Raw genomic sequence first — 18,828 nt, 5'->3', positions numbered from 1 at the left:
ACACGCGATGCAGACTGACCAGGCTATTTGTTTCACCATTACGCTAAATTGATGCATGGTCAGGACCACGCGTCAAAAGGGGGGGGGGGGATGACACGTGACATCAAGAGACATTAGACATTGGTTCACTAAAACTTCTTCTGACTTTACTCCAAAATTTTTGCAAAAGATGCGTCATCTGTAGGGGGGTAACGATTCATGCGATGCATCGATGAATCGATTCCTAGTCCTACTGATTCAACCAAATCGATCTGCTAAAATAAATAAATAAATAGAATGAATCTTTTTGGCTTGACCAATAATCGATATAAATGCGTTAAATCTTATGAATCGTGATTCTTAATTATGATTAATGTTTTAAGACGTTTAAGACACACCCTGCCAGCATGTAATCTATTGAAAAATGTTAAAAAATAACTGAGCAATGTTTAATTACATTTTTGTATTCAGCATAAAATATTATGCAGGACTACTTTTTTATTAATTAAACAACATGGGCAGAGGCATCAGGGTCAAACAGAGCGCCCATCCCCCAGCAATAAGACCACTTTGATCACCTATAAATGGATCATGGAACTAACACCAAGTGAAATTCTGCCTCGTGATGGTCGATATATTTTCAAAATATGTCGAGGCTTTTCCCACTTCCAAACAAGATGCTTCGGCAGTGGCAAAAGCCTTACTAACAGATACTTCCCAGATGGGGAGAGCCCTCACGAAATTTTGCGGCATTGTGCACACCTGACCTCTGTTCTCTGATATTCACAAACAGGTGAAAGACGCACTGCCGACACCCACCACGCGAAGCGGCACAACCTGGAGCCAGGTGACTGGGTCGTGGTCTGAGATCTGAGAAGGAAATCTTGGCGATCACGAAGGTGGAACGGGCTCTACCAGGTGCTGCTCGTCACAGAAACCGCAGTAAGGATCGCAGAGAGCGCCACCTGGATCCACGCCAGCCACTGCACTGATCATCAGCCAACGCCCCTGCGCAGGACGATCAGAGAGAGCCAGATGGCATCGACCTTCAGCAGCTCGCCACTCCAGAACGGGGGGGGGGGGGGGGGGGGGGCGTCAGCTGCACCTGCTGACTACACATCTCCTCCTGCTTCTCCTGCTTCTCCTGCTGCAGATCGAGCCCTACTTCGGCCTCGCAGATCTAAACCGACCAGAACTACCCACAGTGGACGTCGCTCCGGTAACCTGGCTGGAACAGAATGCCTGGTACCGAGCCGTCGCTCTGGCCGCCCGAATTGGTGACGAATGAGAGTTGTTATGTCTGCGCCCAACTTCCCAATGGCGTGGGCACGGTGCTGCCTGCAGCACCCTGGCCGCTGAACATCTCTGAAACCATGGGGGTCATGGTGGCCGTCACCAAGCCTGTGGAAACGACAGATCAAATCATCACAAACCTTGCTCCTTGGTTAGAGGTTTTGAGCATCAGCGCTGTCAACTACAAGGGATCCGCAGTCAGTCGTTGAGACCAGTCTGTGAGATAACAAGACTGAGATAACCAGTCTTGTTATCTCGCCAGACTTTTGCCTTCTGTTGCCATGGTGCCGAGCCTGGAATATTTTCACACTCATTACAGTCATTACTACAGACTGCACAGGGCCAGACGCACGACAACACGTGTCTCACAACCCGAGAAAGGGGCTCTCAGGAGTCCTGGTGGGGGACAGTCAACAATGCACATAAGATTGATGAAATATCCCTGGAGCTCGAAAATCTGACTGAACTCACAGCTGCCGGCTTTGCAGCATTGTCCCCTGTTGTCCAGGGCATCAGAAATGTGGCTCTGCAAGATAGAGTCGCCCTCGACTCGACCCTAGCCTCACAGGGAGGCATGTGCCATGTCATAGGGACAAAATGCTGTACCTTCGTGCCTGCAATAGGTGACAATATGACCCACGTTGTTGCCCACCTGAACGAACTGTTACACAGGGAGAAAAGCAAAGACTCTGAGGCTTTTGAGGGCTGGGACCTTTGGTCCTGGCTCACAGAGGGTGGGTGGAAAGCCACCGCTGTCAGATTCCTATCACCTGTGTTGATGGTTATGGTTGTAATGTTGCTGGTCATTTGTTGTGTACTGCCCTGCTGCCGAGCTCTCGTGGGTTCGGCGGTGAGCTCTGCCGCGGGACAGTACCCGAGAATCATCATGGTTCCAGATGAAGATCTGTGGGTACCGCCCTTTTTGGATTCAGATATTGAGTCAATCTGATGTTAACTCACACATAGATGTTAGAAGGTGATTACACTACAACTTCATGCTTAACAATAAAATCCTCACCCTTTTTGTGTGAACCTTGAAATGTAATTGTGTGCGAATTGTCTCACTCAGGGACCACCTGTCTACCTGTCCGAACTTAGTTCCTTTACCTTCTACAGCTCAACCAGTCCGCTACAAAGGGGGAGGGTGGTTTAGAAGCCCTTCGTCTCAACCCGGTGAAGAATGGTAAACTTTGACGACTTTGTCAGGGGGCTGTAGATTTTAGAAAGCAGCTGAGCTACGACGGTAGGTTATGGGGCCCTGAGGTAGAAATTTGTTCAGATACATGTATGTTATATCCTCACCTCACCTGCTAATCATATTTTGTGCATCATTTTCCCTGTAAGGTGAAGGTTTCAAAGCACCAGGTCACTACGCATGACCTGTATGTTTGAGGGAAAGGTGGTCTGTATCAGAAAGAGAAAACAGGGTTGAAGGGTTCTTTTTTTATAATTATCCATTTCTTTTTCCTTATTATTGGTATATTTGTGATTATTGTGCTCGTAGCAGACATGTTATCAGTAGAGTATGGAAGGTTGTATACTCCTGGGAAAGAGGTTCTGTTCCTGGTACCATGATGGCAACTCCTGATATGAAATTGTTTAGCTTATGCTCTTAATGGTATGATTGTCTGGTTTGATCAATATTGCTTGTTCACTATTTCCACATGCATGTGTAATGAAGAATGCAACGAAGAACAGCTTATGATTTATTCCTTCATAATATAAAAGGCTTTTTCTCCAGTTTCAATGGATGCCCTGTTAAACCTTACTGTGAATTAGAGACATAGACAATTATAAATTAGCTTTTCTAGTGAACATAAAATGTTCAAAGGGGGGACTGTAATGGGAATTTTGGATGTTTGTAATTTATAATCAGAATCTTTGTCAGGTCAGACAATCTGCATCTCCTCTTCTCAACTGTTATGCTATGACTAAAATGAATGCCTGTGTACATTTCATCTTTGTCTGTACATCTTGTCTTTGTAAGATAGGACATGGACCATCTTTTGTCTACAGTATGATTCCTCCTCCTTAAAAGGGAGATTGCTGTTAGACTCAGGGTCGTTCCTGCTGACTCTGAACCTTTGCATCAGAAGGCAGGGGTGAACATTATTTTCCTCTGCAGACGAAAATACTTTGTTGAATAAACCTCGGAGAAAAAGCTGATCCTGGTTGTTGATCTTTATTGGGCAGATTCATTTTTTCCACAACAGCCAACTTCTACCGGAGTTTCATCCGAGGATAAAACATGGTGGCATGGCCCTCACTTCCTTGAAGGTGCCCTTTTGGTGGATATAAGCCGCCCAGGATGCTTTCCGGGCCCTTAAGACACGGTTCACTTCAGCCACCCATTCTGGTCATGCCAGATCCTGAACAGTGGTTCATGGTCGGGGTGGACGCCTCCAATGTAGGAGTCCTATCCTAGAGGGCCTTTTTCTCCAGGCAGTTAACCCCGGCCAAGAGAAATTATGACATTGGCAACAGAGAGCAACTCGCAGTCAAGTTGGCCTTGGAGGAGTGGCGACACTGGCTCAAGAGAACGAAGCTGCCATTTCTGGTATGGATGGACCATCCAGTCCGCCAAATGTCTAAACTACCGGCAGGCTCGCTGGTCGCTATTTCTCAGAATGTTCAACTTCACTCTCTCGTATCGGCTGTCAGTGTGTTTTTGCCAGCTGTCCTTCCTGCATTTGGCAGATAAAACTGTTGCTTTTTGCCTGTATTATATGTTTAACTTTGTATTTCTGTAAGATTATGGTTTGCTCCTCGTATGTGAAATATGCCACTCCGCTGCCTGTAGACTGATCCGTGTTTATGATTGGTCAAATGCTGCAAACCCCGCCTCTTTCATGTGCACGCATTTATAGCTGGAAAGGGAAACCCTGGAAACCCTTATCTCTGATTGCCTTTGTTAGGGTTACTTAAGCTGGCTCTTTGAAAGATACCCTGGTATGTTGAACTTGCTTCTTGTATAGGCCTCTGTATGCGGGCAGTTTGTTTACTTCACATTAACGGGATTAATAACCTGATCCTCTACAATACAAGGAACAGGATTTGGTCAGTATCATGTCGTCCTCAAGAATTATGTGCTGAATTTTAATGATAGGCTGTGTGCTGTGTTTTATAAATGTGATTGTGCTCCAACTAAACATTACGTGCCAAACTTACTGTTACAAAATTCAAACATGAAGTTTACTGCTCATCCACCTCAGATTTTCAGCAAAGTCCATATTACCATATTAACAAGATTTATGTTGTTGAAATGCTCAAATTCTGCACTATAATGGTCTAGGTGCACATGTGGAATCCTTGCGAGACTTCTCTGACGGTAAGCGCTTTGCGTCATTTCCTGTTTCTCCGTGATAGTCGCTACAGGCTGTGTTTTTCTCTCTAGCCTAACTCTGTTTATTTAACGTAGTTTCCCTGTTCAGCGGCTAACTACCGCCAAGTTTAAACTAAGCACACGCTATCCCTGCTTCAGCAGACACATCGATCACTCTCTGAGTTGCCTCGCTAAATTTGCTGTTGTTTACGCGCTATCTCTGCTAGCTACTTTAGCGCAACAGCTAGCCTAGCGGCTACAATGGCTTCTCTCTTTCCCTGTCCTCCTCTTCTCTCCTGCCCGGTGTGTCTGATGTTTAGCTACTACTCTGCCTCCTTTACTGATAAGGGTACATGTAATAAATGTAGTTCACTTTTTGCTTTGGAGGCGAGGATAAATGATTTGGAAGCGCGGCTCCGCACCAACAATCCTCCGTCGGCTGCCGCTGTAACCAGCCAGCTGACGCTAGCTGTACACGGTGCGGACCGACATAGCGTAGCAGCTAGCCGTCCCCCGGCAAACCCCGAGCAGCCGGGAGGCTGGGTGAATGTCCGAAGGAGGCATAGTTCTAAACCGAAGCCCACGGTTATCCACCATGTTCACGTGTCTAATCGATTTTCCCCACTCAGCGACACACCCACTGAGAAGCCAACTCTGGTCAATGGCAGTTCCATAGTGAGACACGTGAAAATAGCGACACCAGCGACCACAGTCAAATGTGTCCCAGGGGCCAGAGCGGGCGACATCGAAGCGCAATTTAAACTGTTGGCTAAGGAAAAACGTAAATACAGTAAGATTGTTATTCACGTTGGTGTTAATGACACCCGATTACGCCAATCGGAGGTCACTAAAATTAATGTTGGCTCGGTGTGCGAATTTGCAAAAACGATGTCGGACTCCGTAGTTTTCTCTGTTCCCCTGCCAAACTTTATTAGTGATGACATGTATAGCCGCATGTCATCTTTCCACCGCTGGCTGTTGAGGTGGTGTCCAGATAACAATGTGGGCTCCGTTAATAATTGGCAGGCTTTCTGGGGAAAGCTTTCTAATGGAGCAGTGGGTGACTGCTCCATTAGAGCAGTCACCCACCCAAAACCACATAAGAACGATGTCTGTCCCCCGACCAACCGAATTAATTTAGTCCAACAGAAGAGGGATTTCACATGAAAACCTAATAAAAATTAGCACTTCCGATGTAGTAAAACAAAATAAGAGAATTAAATGTGGACTCTTAAACATTAGATCTCTCTCATCTAAAGCAGTATTAGTCAATGATTTAATATCAGATAATCCTATTGATTTATTCTGCCTGACTGAAACCTGGCTGCGTAATAATGACTATGTTTGCTTAAACGAAGCTAGTCCTCCCAGCCATATTAATACTCATAAATCTCGAGGCAGAAGACGTGGAGGAGGAGTTGCAGCCATTTTTGATTCAAGCCTGTCAATCAATCCGAAACCAAAACTAAATTATAACTCATTCGAGAGCCTGATTCTCAGCCTTTCGCACCCAAACTGGAAAACAGCCAATTCTGTTTGTTATTGTGTATCGTGCTCCTGGTCCATACTCTGAATTCCTATCTGAATTCTCTGAGTTGCTATCAAGTTTAGTCCTTAAATCAGATAAAGTAATTATTGTGGGGGATTTTAATGTCCATGTGGACGTTGTAAATGACAGCCTTAGTGTAGCATTTACTTCCTTAATAGATTCTATTGGCTTCAGTCAGAGTGTACAGAAACCAACTCACTGTCATAGCCACACTCTCAACCTCGTCTCGTCTTATGGCGTTGAAATCGAAAACTTAATAATCTTTCCTCAAAATTCTTCTTTATCTGACCATTACTTGATAACCTTCTCTAGGAAAAAGCTACTACTCTCGGTGTCTATCGGATAGAGCAGTAGCTAAGTTTAAGGAAGTAATTCCGCCAGTCTTGAGTTCACTTCCATGTCTTAATGAAACGGAGGACTTCTATGTTAATCTTAGTCCCTCCCAGATCGATTCCCTTTTAGATGAATCTGGAAACCTACTGCGAACGACTCTCGACTCTGTTGCTCTGCTAAAACAGAAAACTATAAAGCATAGGAAGTTAGCTCCCTGGTATAACTCCCAAACTCGTAAATTAAAACAAAAATTGCGTAAACTTGAAAACATCTGGCACTCCACCAAACTGGAAGAATCCCGCCTAGGCTGGCAGGACTGTCTTAAAATGTATAAGAAGGCTCTCAGTAATGCCAGAGCAGCCTACTACTCATCTTTAATAGAGGAAAATAAAAAAAACCCTAGATTTCTTTTCAGTACTGTAGCCAGGCTGACAAAGAGTCACAGCTCTACTGAGCCATGCATTCCTAGAGATCTTAGTAGTAACGACTTTATGAACTTTTTTAATGATAGAATTCTAGCAATCCGCGACAAATTTACTTGCATCTTGCCTTCAATTGGAACCGCGTTACCCTCAAACTCAGGAGTTTTAGAACTAGCATTAAGACCTGATATATATTTAGACTGCTTTTCTCCAATCAACCTAAACCAACTAACGTCAATGATCTCTTCTTCTAAACCTTCAACCTGTCTCCTAGACCCGATACCAACCAGGTTAGCGCGTCGCTATTAGATATGATCAATGTGTCTTTATTAACAGGCTATGTGCCACAGTCATTTAAAGTAGCTGTAAGTAAACCTTTTCTTAAGAAGCCTTCTCTAGATCCAGGGGTTTTAGCAAACTACAGACCAATATCAAATCTTCCTTTTCTCTCTAAGATCCTTGAGTGAGTAGTCGCCAATCAGCTGTGTGACTTTCTCAACAATAACAGACTGGTTTCTGTACTTGTTCTGCTAGATCTTAGTGCTGCGTTCGACACCATTAACCTTGAGATTCTAATATGTAGACTGGAAAAATTAATTGGCCGCATTATCAAAGGAACCGCATTAAACTGGTTTAAGTCCTATTTATCCAATCGATCTCAGTTTGTGCATGTCAATGAAAAATCCTCCAGGCACACTGAAGTTAAATACGGTGTTCCTCAAGGTTCTGTGCTCGCACCAATTCTTTTCAACTTATATATGCTTCCTTTAAGCAACATTATTAGAGAACACTCTATAAACTTCCATTGTTATGCTGATGATACTCAGTTATATCTATCGATCAAGCCTGAAGAAACCAATCAGCTAGTTAAACTCCAGGCATGTGTGGATGACATAAAATCCTGGATGACCTGCAATTTCCTGATGTTAAACTCCAATAAAACGGAAGTTATTGTACTTGGGCCTAAACTCCTCCGAAGCTCGCTGTCTAAAGATATAGCGACTATTGATGGGATTGCCATCGCCTCAAATGCTACTTTAACAAACCTTGGAGTTATCTTTGATCAGGACCTGTCCTTTGACTCACATTTTAAACAAACTACAAGGACAGCCTACCTTCACCTGCGTAACATTACTAAAATTAGGCCAATGCTGTCTCAAAAAGATGCAGAAAAACTCGTCCATGCATTTGTTGCCTCAAGGCTGGACTATTGTAATTCTTTATTATCAGGCTGCTCTAATAAATATCTTAAATCTCTCCAGCTGGTCCAGAATGCTGCAGCGCGTGTTCTGACTAAAACCAGAAGAAGGGATCACATTTCTCCTGTATTAGCTTCTCTGCACTGGCTCCCAGTAAAATCCAGAATAGAATTTAAAATCCTTCTCCTCACTTACAAGGCTCTTAATGGTCAGGCACCATCATATCTTAAAGAGCTCATTAAACCCTACTGTCCTCCTAGAGCACTACGCTCTCAGAATAAAGGGTTACTTGTAGTTCCTAAAGTCTCCAAAATTAGAACAGGGGCCAGAGCTTTCAGCCATCAAGCTCCTCTTCTGTGGAACCGTCTTCCGGTTCTGGTTCGTGAGGCAGACACTGCTCCCACATTTAAGAGTAGGCTTAAAACCTTTCTCTTTGACACCGCTTATAGCTAGGGCTGGCTCAGGTTTGCCCTGAGCCAGCTCTTGGTTAAGCTGCTATAGGCCTAGACTGCTGGGGGATTATAGTGACACACTGAGCCTCTCTCTCTCTCTCTCTCTCTCTCTCGCGCTCTCTCTGTGTATGTTCCCCCGGAGTCCCTGTGCTCTCTCGCCTAGCAGGTCTCCCTGGACCGTGGTGGAACCTGATCCTGACTGCACCGATTGCTGTGGTCTTGTTTGCCTCTTACCGCCAGTATTTTTAATTAAAGTAATTGACTAAAATCGGCGTCTCTACTGTTGCTAACTTGACTACTCCCGGGATCACTCCCTACTACCACTACTGTTAATGTTACTACTAATTTACTACCAACACCAAATGCAGTTGGAACCCAAGGGCCTGGGCTTTCTGCCTAAAAGCCTATTAAGGCAGTTTTTTTCTCGCCACTGTCGCTGTAACGCTTGCCCCTGGGTGATGTTGGGACTTTGAAATTGTGTTGACTCTTGAAATTTTGAGCGTATTCTAGTCCTGCTCAATATGTTAAGTGTCCTGAGATGACTTCTGTTGTGATTTGACACTATCAATAAAATTGAATTGAATTTAATTGAATGTGGGAAGTGTGCAACAATGCCTTCAGACACCGAACATGTCTGCTGCTGGAGACACCACAGGTAATGTTACTGTTTTTTACACCAAGTTATCTGTTGAGGTTATTATTCACATAACATGACGATTATCATGATTCACACTAGGTAAGAAGACGGATGCAGCAGCTGGAGGAGGAAGAGGCTTGCATGGTGGAACATCCTGGTTGTCTGCCTGAATGTTCTCTCTCCAAAACGCATTCAATATATATACAGCTGGTTATAGTGCTTTACACGTAAAAGGAATACAGCAGTAAGTTGTTTATCAATTGTGTTTTATAAAATAAATTCCTCTATGCAACATATTATGCAGTCTTCCTGTTCACAGTTATCTCAGGACACTTCACACATTGAGCAGGACGAGAACACACTCATGATTTTCAGAGTCAATACATTTTCAAAATCCCAACATCACCCAGGAGGTAGCATTGCAGTGCGACAGTGGGGAGAAAAAACGGACTTTTAGGCAGAAATCTTAGTTAGTTCTGTCTATGTTTGTAGTGTTTCTGAACTGTATTACAGAGACAGGCCTTTATTTTTGCATCCCCTCAGTGGATTGGACTAAATAACAGAAACATCTGTCACAGTAATGTCATAAATCTGCAGCAGTTTATTGAGGCATTCTTAAAATGTATTTCCTCCAGGTTGATCATACATATTTTCATAACTCGCAAACTGTCTGTTGAGGCTGTCACATTTGTGGCCGACTCTGCAGGGTCATATGTGGCATCAAGCTCTTCTGAAGTCAAGGAAGAGCTGCTCTCCAAAGTATCCTCCTCCTCTACCGGGTCCAGGCGAGTTCTCTTTGATGGTCTCCTTATTGGAGTGGATGTGAAACAGGTCTGCTGGAACCATGGCTGTGCCAACACCAAAGTCCTTGCAGGACACAGCAGCCTGGGTAGCTGTAACAGAGTTGTATGGAGGAATGAAACCCATGATATCACATAATCTCGGATTGTCGGTACTGATCCAATCTTTAGCCTCAGGTTAGAGGCATATCCTGAGCTGTACCGACCCAAGTTGTCAAAGTTGGCTCTCACCTGCGTCGCATACACAAACAAACATTTACGGACGCGTGTGGCCACATTTCCATCGTAGATGCTCCAAGATGCAAGTAAATATTGGCAATTGTGTGGATTGCTGCAGCCAAGGACTGCAGACTCCCTTTCGTTGATTTTGGCATTTTGGTTCACTGGTTTGTATGTAAATCACACTGACAGCTAATAGGTATATGGGGATTATGTGGGCGGGACCACGTAGCTGGAGCGGGTTCTAATGAGCCAAGATGACCCATATAAGGCACAGCAAAATTTGACTGACGTCATTTAGTGCACATTCTGCAAACCGTTTGTTTATGCAGAGCATTTCTTTCAAATGGAGAAAGAGAAAAATGGAGATGGTGGTCTTTTCTGATGCTGTGGGGATCTATTGACACCCCAGGGACCAATTTTAGGTTTAAAAACCATGGAAAAGTCGATTTTTCCCACTTTCCTACTACTTACATATACATTGCAGTGTATAGTCAGTTTAAAAAAAAAAAAAAAACTGAAAATATTCCAAAAAATTTGATACACTTTTGGAATGATTCAACTTTCCTATGACATTCATATTCGTTAACCCATTTAAACTTTTTCAACAATTTTCTACTACTTTATCTTCTTACGGATTTAAAGCAGCAATTCAGTGCAATGTCAACTTAGTGTTAACTCAGCATCCAGCATTCGCACCATAATTTCTTCAGAAATGGCTTTTCGAGCAACCGAATAAAGTTATTTTTGGTTCTAGTCTGAATGGTACCTGCTCCAATAGTATATCCCCCAGCTTGTGAATGGTGAAGTTGCGGCTGGACCCAGACTGCAGGCTGTTGTGTCGCCGCAGGAGAAGCTGTGCCAGAAAATGTGAATGTATCCTGATCAGCTGGTCCAGACAGGGGAACATGGCATGAACGGTGCACAGGTCCAGCTGAAGCTCCTCCAGCATGCCCTGCCGAAACACCCTCTCCATGATGTTCAGTGTCCGCATGTGGTGCAGCTCTGTCTGGATCATCTCTGACAAGGACACACAACCACAGACATGCAACATGTAGCATGTAACATGTAATAACATGTAGTTACATGTAGCATTCATGCTGTAGGTTCAACCAGATGAATTGCTCTTTTTTTAAATAAAAATGTAATTGTGATGAGCGACAGTAAATATTATTTATGTAGTATTTAACTCTATGTATCAGGGAGAGGATTGAAGGTTAGTCACCATAGATGACGTCCTGTCTTTTGGTGACGTTTTTGCGGTGTGACTGCAGGTAATTGCTGTCCACAGCCATGCTCCACGAGTCAGCCTTGAAGTCCTGGCCCTCCAGCTCCATCTCCTCCAACACTGAAGTATAGTACATGTCTCCTAAACAAGAGAAACAATATTTTGCCTTGCTTTTTACTACATTAGACACTTTCCACAGTTACTACTGTGAGGTGAGAATCACCAGACGCCCCACGATATGATATCACGATAAGTAAATCATTATATGATATTATCACAATGCTTAAGTCACAATACTATATCATCATGATACTTAAGTCATGATATCATATTTTCCTGATATACAATGCTTAGTGAAGGGTCAGTTGAGAAGTTTAGTTGTATGGGAAGGTAATTTTGTCTCATGTTACCAAGGAGGACCTTGGACAGGGATCTGAACCCCCGAATCCTAAATCGTGACGCCACCTAATCTCAATCACTGCAACAAAACCAAGTTAGGCTGAGGCAACAAAACCAATGTTAGGTTGAGGCAACAAAACCAACGTAAGGTTGAGTCAACTAAACCAACGTTATGTTTAGGCAACAAAACCAACATGAGGGTTAGGCAACAAAACCAACTTTAGGTTGAGTCAACTCAACCAACGTTAGGTGTAGGCAACAAAACTAATATGAGGTTGAGTCAACTAAACCAACGTTATGTTTAGGCAACAAAACCAACTTTATGTTTAGGCGACAAAACCAACTTTAGTTTTAGGTAACAAAACCAATGTTAGGTTTAGGCAACAAAACCAACATAAGGTATAGGCAACAAAATCAACGTTAGGTTAAGGCAACTAAACACACATTTGGTTTAGGCAACAAAACCAACATTATGTTTAGGCAACTAAACCAACGTTAGGTTCAGGCAACAAAACCAACATTAGGTTAAGGCAATTAAAAAACGTTAGGTTTACGCAACTAAACACACGTTTGGTTTAGGCAACAAAACCAACATTATGTTTTGGCAACTAAACCAACATTAGGTTCAGGCAACTAAACACACGTTTGGTTTAGGCAACAAAACCAACATTTTGTTTAGGCAACTAAACCGACATTGGGTTTAGGCAACTAAACCAACGTTAGTTTTACGCAACTAAACCGCATCGTTGAGTTGTGACAATTCACAACAGTGAAGTTTAACACTTTGGGTTAAATGAGTTCACAGGATTCATTTCCATGCAGGTGTACAGATAATTATTCCATCATCTATCCCACCCCATCCATGTCTTCAGGATTCCAGCCATTTTAGTGTGATGTGTGGTCTGAACATGCTGATACCGTCGTCATTGAGAGACTCCACTGACATCGCTCTGGTCCTAAAACTGAGGGAGTCTGTGGATTGGGAGAGGATTCTACGTAGTCCCAGAGGAGAGTCATCGATCAGAGTCCTATAACGCACACACACATACACACACACACACACATTACAAAGTAGAATGATGCCTCATTATTTCAGCTCCTATGACCCTCTTGAGGGAGTGGGTAAATTAAATTAGCTACAGAACTTACTTACTATGACTTGAGATTTAGTTAACGTTTGTGGATCAAGAACAAGTCATTCGAATACATGTTTGATCTATTAAGCATCTTAAGCTAAATAGATAAACCTAACCTTAGCATAAAGAGGGGCCCGGGTTTGAATCTGGGTTCGGGCAGGCTTCTGTGTGGAGTGTCCTCCCCATGTTAGCATAGGTAAGTACTTTGACTTCTTCCCACAGTCCAGAGACATACAGGATGATAACTCTTTGCCAAATTGCCAATAGGTGTGATGTGTGCATGAATGGTTGTCTGTCTCTATGTGTGTCTTTATATGTGTCAGTCCTGTGAAAGACTGGAGACTGGTCCAGGTGTTCCCTGCCTTCACCCAATGTCAGATGGGATGGGCTGCAGCCCCCCTGCCATCCTTAACAGGATAAGTGGTTAAAGATAATGGATAGAATGAAATAAAAAACAAATATAAATACTAATACCTGAGCATAAAATCTCAAAAGACACTGTAAAACATTTAAATAATAGATTAAGTAATAAGCAGTAATCTTGCGACCGCACGTGTAAATGTGCCATCCTGGAGGAGCTGGACTGCCTGTGAACCTGATTGGGCTGCAGGTATCGCCTCATGCTACAAGCAGTGACAAGGACACTCGCAGAACCAGAACTAGAGAAGAAGCAGTCAGGAAGGAGAAGGAGAAATTAACAGTCTGTGGCCTCCACATCAGAACCAGCTGTTCTGCTTTTACCTCCGTTATTTGCACCACAGCAGGTGGAATTGATTCACAATCACTTCTGCTTCCTTAATGGACGGATTGATATTCCTGAAGCTTAACTAGCTTAACTATAAAATAAACAATATACAGGTGATCAGTGTAATTGTCAAAATCCAGAAGGTTCTTCTGCAGGTGCATGAAAGAGAGGACATCCTGATGTGATGTTGATGGCCTGATGCTAGAGAGAGGCAGAATTAGCCCCACAATTCTGTTTTACCAGTATGTATCTTTTAGTGTGTAACTTTCAGTAATTACGTCAATAACCACTGGCAAAATATTTAAGCAAACTGCTGATTTTCATTCCATCTTGTTGACCTAAAAACTGGTATGTTATAAAATAAGTGTTCAGAATGTCACTCTTTTCTTTAAAGAAAATATTGATTTGTGTTTCATTACTGAAATGATTCAAACTGTAAGATGAAAAGTGTATAACTTGTGTGTTGGTGTGTGATGGTAGTGTTTTTCATCTCAGTGTATTCTGAGGGAATGTGTGTGTCATCTCCATGACGATGGTTGTTCGGCTGCACTGAGCCTGTTCTGCAGGTGATGTGATGTTTACTCAGCTGAGTGTTCGTGATGCAGACTGTTAAGAGTTTTACACATGTAGCTGCATTTATGCCCGCCGTCGTCCAGCAGTGGAAACCATCTGTACCATCCTCTTCTCTCTGTTGGACAGGCACGGTGGCGCAGGCGGCAGTCTGATCTCCATGTGGAGGTCCCTTTTTGTTGGTTGGTGTGCTGTGTCATGGGGGTAAGAGGACTCTCCCCCTTCTTGTTCGCTCCCTGCCACCACGCCTTGCCCTCCCTGTGGTTGGATGTTCCCGCCTGAGGCTTTTTTGTTTTTGTTGGAACACGTTTCTCGAATCTGTGTACCTTATTTGTAAAAATCATGTAATCATTGTTTACATGGATATGAATATCAAGCTCAGTTGTTTGATGATGATAATGTAAGATCTGGAAAAGACTCATAACCAGGATACTGTGCGTATATTATAAACGATGATCTACTCTACATCCTGCAATAACAATTAGAATAAATACATCTTGAGCCAATTCCTAGGATCAAGGAAACTTTTAGGGGGTGAGGCTAGACCGGTCCTGGTAGCTGCTGGCTAATGACATTGACGCGGCTCACCCTGCGATGTTATTGGTGGAGACACTCTTGGACAGGGACAGGCTGGAGCGACCACGGCGAGATCCCAGCAGGGACTGGCGGAAGCTGTCGGAGGGGTAGATGGCTGAACTGGGACGCTCACGTAGTCCTGAACCTGAGGAATATCAACAAGTTGAGGGTAAAGGAGTAAGAGAGAGAGAGAAAGAGAAAGATGACAACAATAATGGTAGCCAGAACAGCATGTTTGGTAGGAAGATGAGCAAACAAGAGGAGGAAGGAGAGGAGTTGACAGTGAAGAGGACAATATTTCAAAGAAGATGAGAATTACAAGGAAGGGGACTGAATGCATGTGTGTTAAAGAGAAGCTCTCCTCACTTTTTGTTCGCAGCGTGACGTTCTGTAAGGCTGAGCTATTCCTCAACAGGGCGGTCTTCTGCTGCTGGTTATAAAGGACAAAAACCAGGATGTAAGATAGACGTTCCATCCAAAACTTACAGCTTCAGCTCATTCAAGTCATTTTACATATTATATACTGAAACATTTTATGACAGGCAGAAGTTTTTAAAGACATTGTGGAGGTGAGACTTGAATAAGTGATATCCATGTTGTTTTGGTGATACGCCTACTTGCACATATTTGTTGGAGCATAACATCAATGTTGGAAATTCTCGACTCAAGCAAGGGTTTTATTAGTAATCATGCAGAAAAACGCAAGTATATGGATTCTGAGGTTAAAACCCTCTGGAGTCCACAGACATGCTGGTGTGTCCTAATCACATGACTTTAAGATGACGTAGCAGCATGACGCTCAGTCGCCATTTTAACTTGTGTCGAAAGTGCGGACTTTAATTGTGTTGATAGGCCAAGCAAAACCAGACTTATAGATAATTTACGCCATGCCCTTTCCTGAATATTAATTTGGTGGAGGAAGAAACATTAAAAACGGATCATTCTCACGGGGCGCTCAATGAAAATTGAAAGTGCTTGCGAGCAAAAAGAAAAAAGAAAAAGCAGGCAGCGCAGCAGCCGGAAGGAGCTGAGGACTGTAAATGCTTCCCCCAGGTGGAAGTGTCAGGCGTGTGATGTTTTATTGTAACTCCTGATTGTTTTGTAAAAACATCCGAGACATTGCCTGCATTTGAATGTAAATAGTTGGATATAACTTAGGTTTTTGAAATATACAATTTATATTAATATAAAAATGGTTCGTTAAACATGTTTGTGGTTTTCACAGTACAAAATCAAACTTTTTCTGACTCAGACTTTATGTTTTTTGTGTTATTTAGGTCCAATGTGAGTAGGCTATGTCAAAATGAGCAAAAAAACTGTCAAGTCACACATTGAGGTTGAGGTTGAGGTTGTGCTGAAAAAAATTACACCAAATAAGGCAAGGTAAATATATGTCTCAGAAAGCATGAGATATTGCTGCCTTTATTATGGCCACTGGGTTGTTTGTACTGGGTTGTATTGGGTTGTACATGGTTATGCTCTTTGGTTCATGGAATGCAGCGGAAACTTGTCAATGCCTGATCAACATGGTGCTTGGAGATCTGGCAGGTTCCTCGGTGCACTTGGATGATGCAATGATCTACTCGGGTGATTGGGATGTTGATCTTGAATGCATTGAGAAAGTAATTGAGTGCTTGGCTCATGCACATGGAATTGTTAATGGCAAAGTGACCTATTTACGTCGCGTTGTGGGACAAGGTGGAGCGTGTCCCGTGCATGCAAAGGTGCAGGCTATTGATGGCTATTCTCCACCCTCTACTAAAAAAGAGCTCATGCTCATGCTTTTTAGGGCTGGTCGGTTATTACAGGTGCTTCTATAGAAATGGTTCTACTGTTGTTGCACCCCTCACAGACATGTTGAAGGCTCAGACCAAATGTTTGGTCTCCAGAGTACCAAAGGGCCTCATGGTCCCTTTTATTGTCAAGTAGGCGTGCAGAAACTCTGATCATTAATGAGACCTGTGATTCTGAGTCTTACCCTCTGTTTCATCTTGTTGCAGTTTGGCAAAGTGTCTCGACAGCGGTTGTGGATGGTGACATTGCATGCTGGAAAAAATTAATATATCATATAAAGAATAAATATCACATATTAGATTTCCTTTCGTCTTTATCTTGACAAGTTTCATATTGATGGGATTTGTATGGAAAACACACACCCAGACACACACACACACACACAAAAGTCATGGTCATGGAATTGAAACAACGCAAATACACAACACAACTACTTTGGGACACTAATTTGCGATGTCAAGAGCAAACGTAACCCAGAACAAAATACATTTCCTTCTAAACATAATGCAGTTTAGTTGCGTGGGAACATACACTCTAAAAAAGGATTCAGGAGGTTAGTTAGTATCACTAAAAAACTTTTTCAGTATAAAAAATACAATTTGTTACATGTCCATTGTTTTATTAAGTTGTCACTTGTCACTTAACAAGGAAAAGTATTAAGTTAATGAAACTTAATACTGTATTATAATATTATAAGTATTATAATATTAAGTAAGTGCAGCTTTCTATCACGCGTGCATGTATTGAAGCAGAGAACGTGACCAGCAGCCATTTTATGCTGACAGACTGCACCAGCAACAGCAAGGGAGAGACCACAAGCAGTGAACATCAGGGTTGGATTAACTGTACTTGGTGAGTAAATATTTTTTTACTTTCTTAACTTTATGTGCAACAGCAAGTAACTATCAGCGCTCAGTCCAGTTACACGACACTAAAATTGAAATGTCCACAGCGTGCTTTGTCCTAGCTTTTAGCTAGCTAGCTAATGTCTTCAAAGTAACTTCACTTTTAACGTTAGAAGTAGGGTGACCAGACGTCCCGGATTTTCGGGGACAGTCCCCGATTTGGCCGACCTGTCCCCGGTTAAAGCTGTCCCCGAAAATGTCCCCGATTTGAATGGGAGAGAAAAAAAGTTGCTCACCAACGCAAACTCCAGTTATTACGGTAGCCAGTAAAAAGTTGCGCAACGACGCAAACTCCAGTTATTACGGTAGCCAGTGAAACTAACGTACTGACGTTACAGTCATTGGAATTAAAAAGGTGGAAGACATAATACCTTCTTACCTCAGGCCTGAGTAGACAGGATTGTAATATTGTTGCTCCGCACAATGAATTCACAGCATTCACAATTTTTCTATAACTTTGAGAAGACCTCTTTTAAAGTCAGTTGTCTGCACTGTGGTTCTTCATATGTGCACCATCAAATGTGTTCTTGTTTTCTCCATAAAGCTTGTGAACTGCAAAAAAAAAAATCATCAGCTAAATAATAAATAAGTTGAATAAGATAAGAATCTGTTTTGTTGTTTTTGTTTCATCTGTGGTTTTTACAGCTCTAGGGCCCTAGTTTCGTAGACCAGGCGCAGTCAGCTTTCAGCGCACCTGCGCCGCGCCGACGGGGTGTGTCCGCCTTGACTTTGCAAGTTTCGTGCACCGCGCAGGCTCGCGCAGGCACTCCTCCCGTCTCGCCCACCGGTGCAAGTGGGAAAGAGGGAGGAGAAGAAGGCGTGAGTGGGAGACGAGGAGGAGACGAGGCGTGGACTGGGATTAATACAGCCGATTCAGATCTTCACCAATCAAATGAGCTCCTCTCCTCTCCTTTAATGCGTTAGGGGAGGTTCAGTGCAAGATCCGTCACTTGACAACCCGATGACAGAAGCAGCGCCGCCGCTCCCACCACGCTCATCACGCGCTGTGCGCGCGTATCATAATAATAACAATGCCGATATAATAAAAAACAGGAGAGAGAGAGGGAGATGTTTTAGTCCGAGAGGCTGAGTTTCCGTTACGCGTGCCATCCGCCTTTGATCTGACGTCAGATGTGACGGGACAATCTATAGATATAAATTCACGTGTTGATTCAATTAGTTGCATTAAATAGTGCTTGTTGTGATTATTTATTGAATTTAAATGTGCCTGGAACTGTGGAAACCTGCCTGTGAGATCTCGGTGACGTGT

General features: G+C 43.0%; 1 protein-coding gene across 4 annotated transcripts in view; it reads right to left on the bottom strand.

Annotated features, from left to right (window-relative positions):
* arhgef2a (Rho guanine nucleotide exchange factor (GEF) 2a) overlaps positions 1–18,828 on the bottom strand; it is a 102,688-nt gene that overhangs the window by 40,632 nt on the left and 43,228 nt on the right. For 3 of the 4 annotated variants that reach the window (XM_084031580.1, XM_084031581.1, XM_084031583.1), the window contains exons 3-8: positions 16,838–16,905; positions 15,226–15,289; positions 14,872–15,004; positions 12,751–12,860; positions 11,431–11,574; positions 10,975–11,225 (exon numbers count right to left, since the gene is read on the bottom strand). In XM_084031580.1, coding sequence (XP_083887706.1) covers positions 10,975–11,225; positions 11,431–11,574; positions 12,751–12,860; positions 14,872–15,004; positions 15,226–15,289; positions 16,838–16,905 — 770 coding nt within the window. The remainder of the gene's footprint in view (positions 1–10,974; positions 11,226–11,430; positions 11,575–12,750; positions 12,861–14,871; positions 15,005–15,225; positions 15,290–16,837; positions 16,906–18,828) is intronic. The other variant, XM_084031582.1, reaches the window with a different exon arrangement.

This window comes from Eutrigla gurnardus (assembly GCF_963514095.1).
Source record: "Eutrigla gurnardus genome assembly, chromosome: 17".
NCBI lineage: Eukaryota > Metazoa > Chordata > Actinopteri > Perciformes > Triglidae > Eutrigla > Eutrigla gurnardus.
This window is presented reverse-complemented; position numbering and strand designations above follow the sequence as displayed.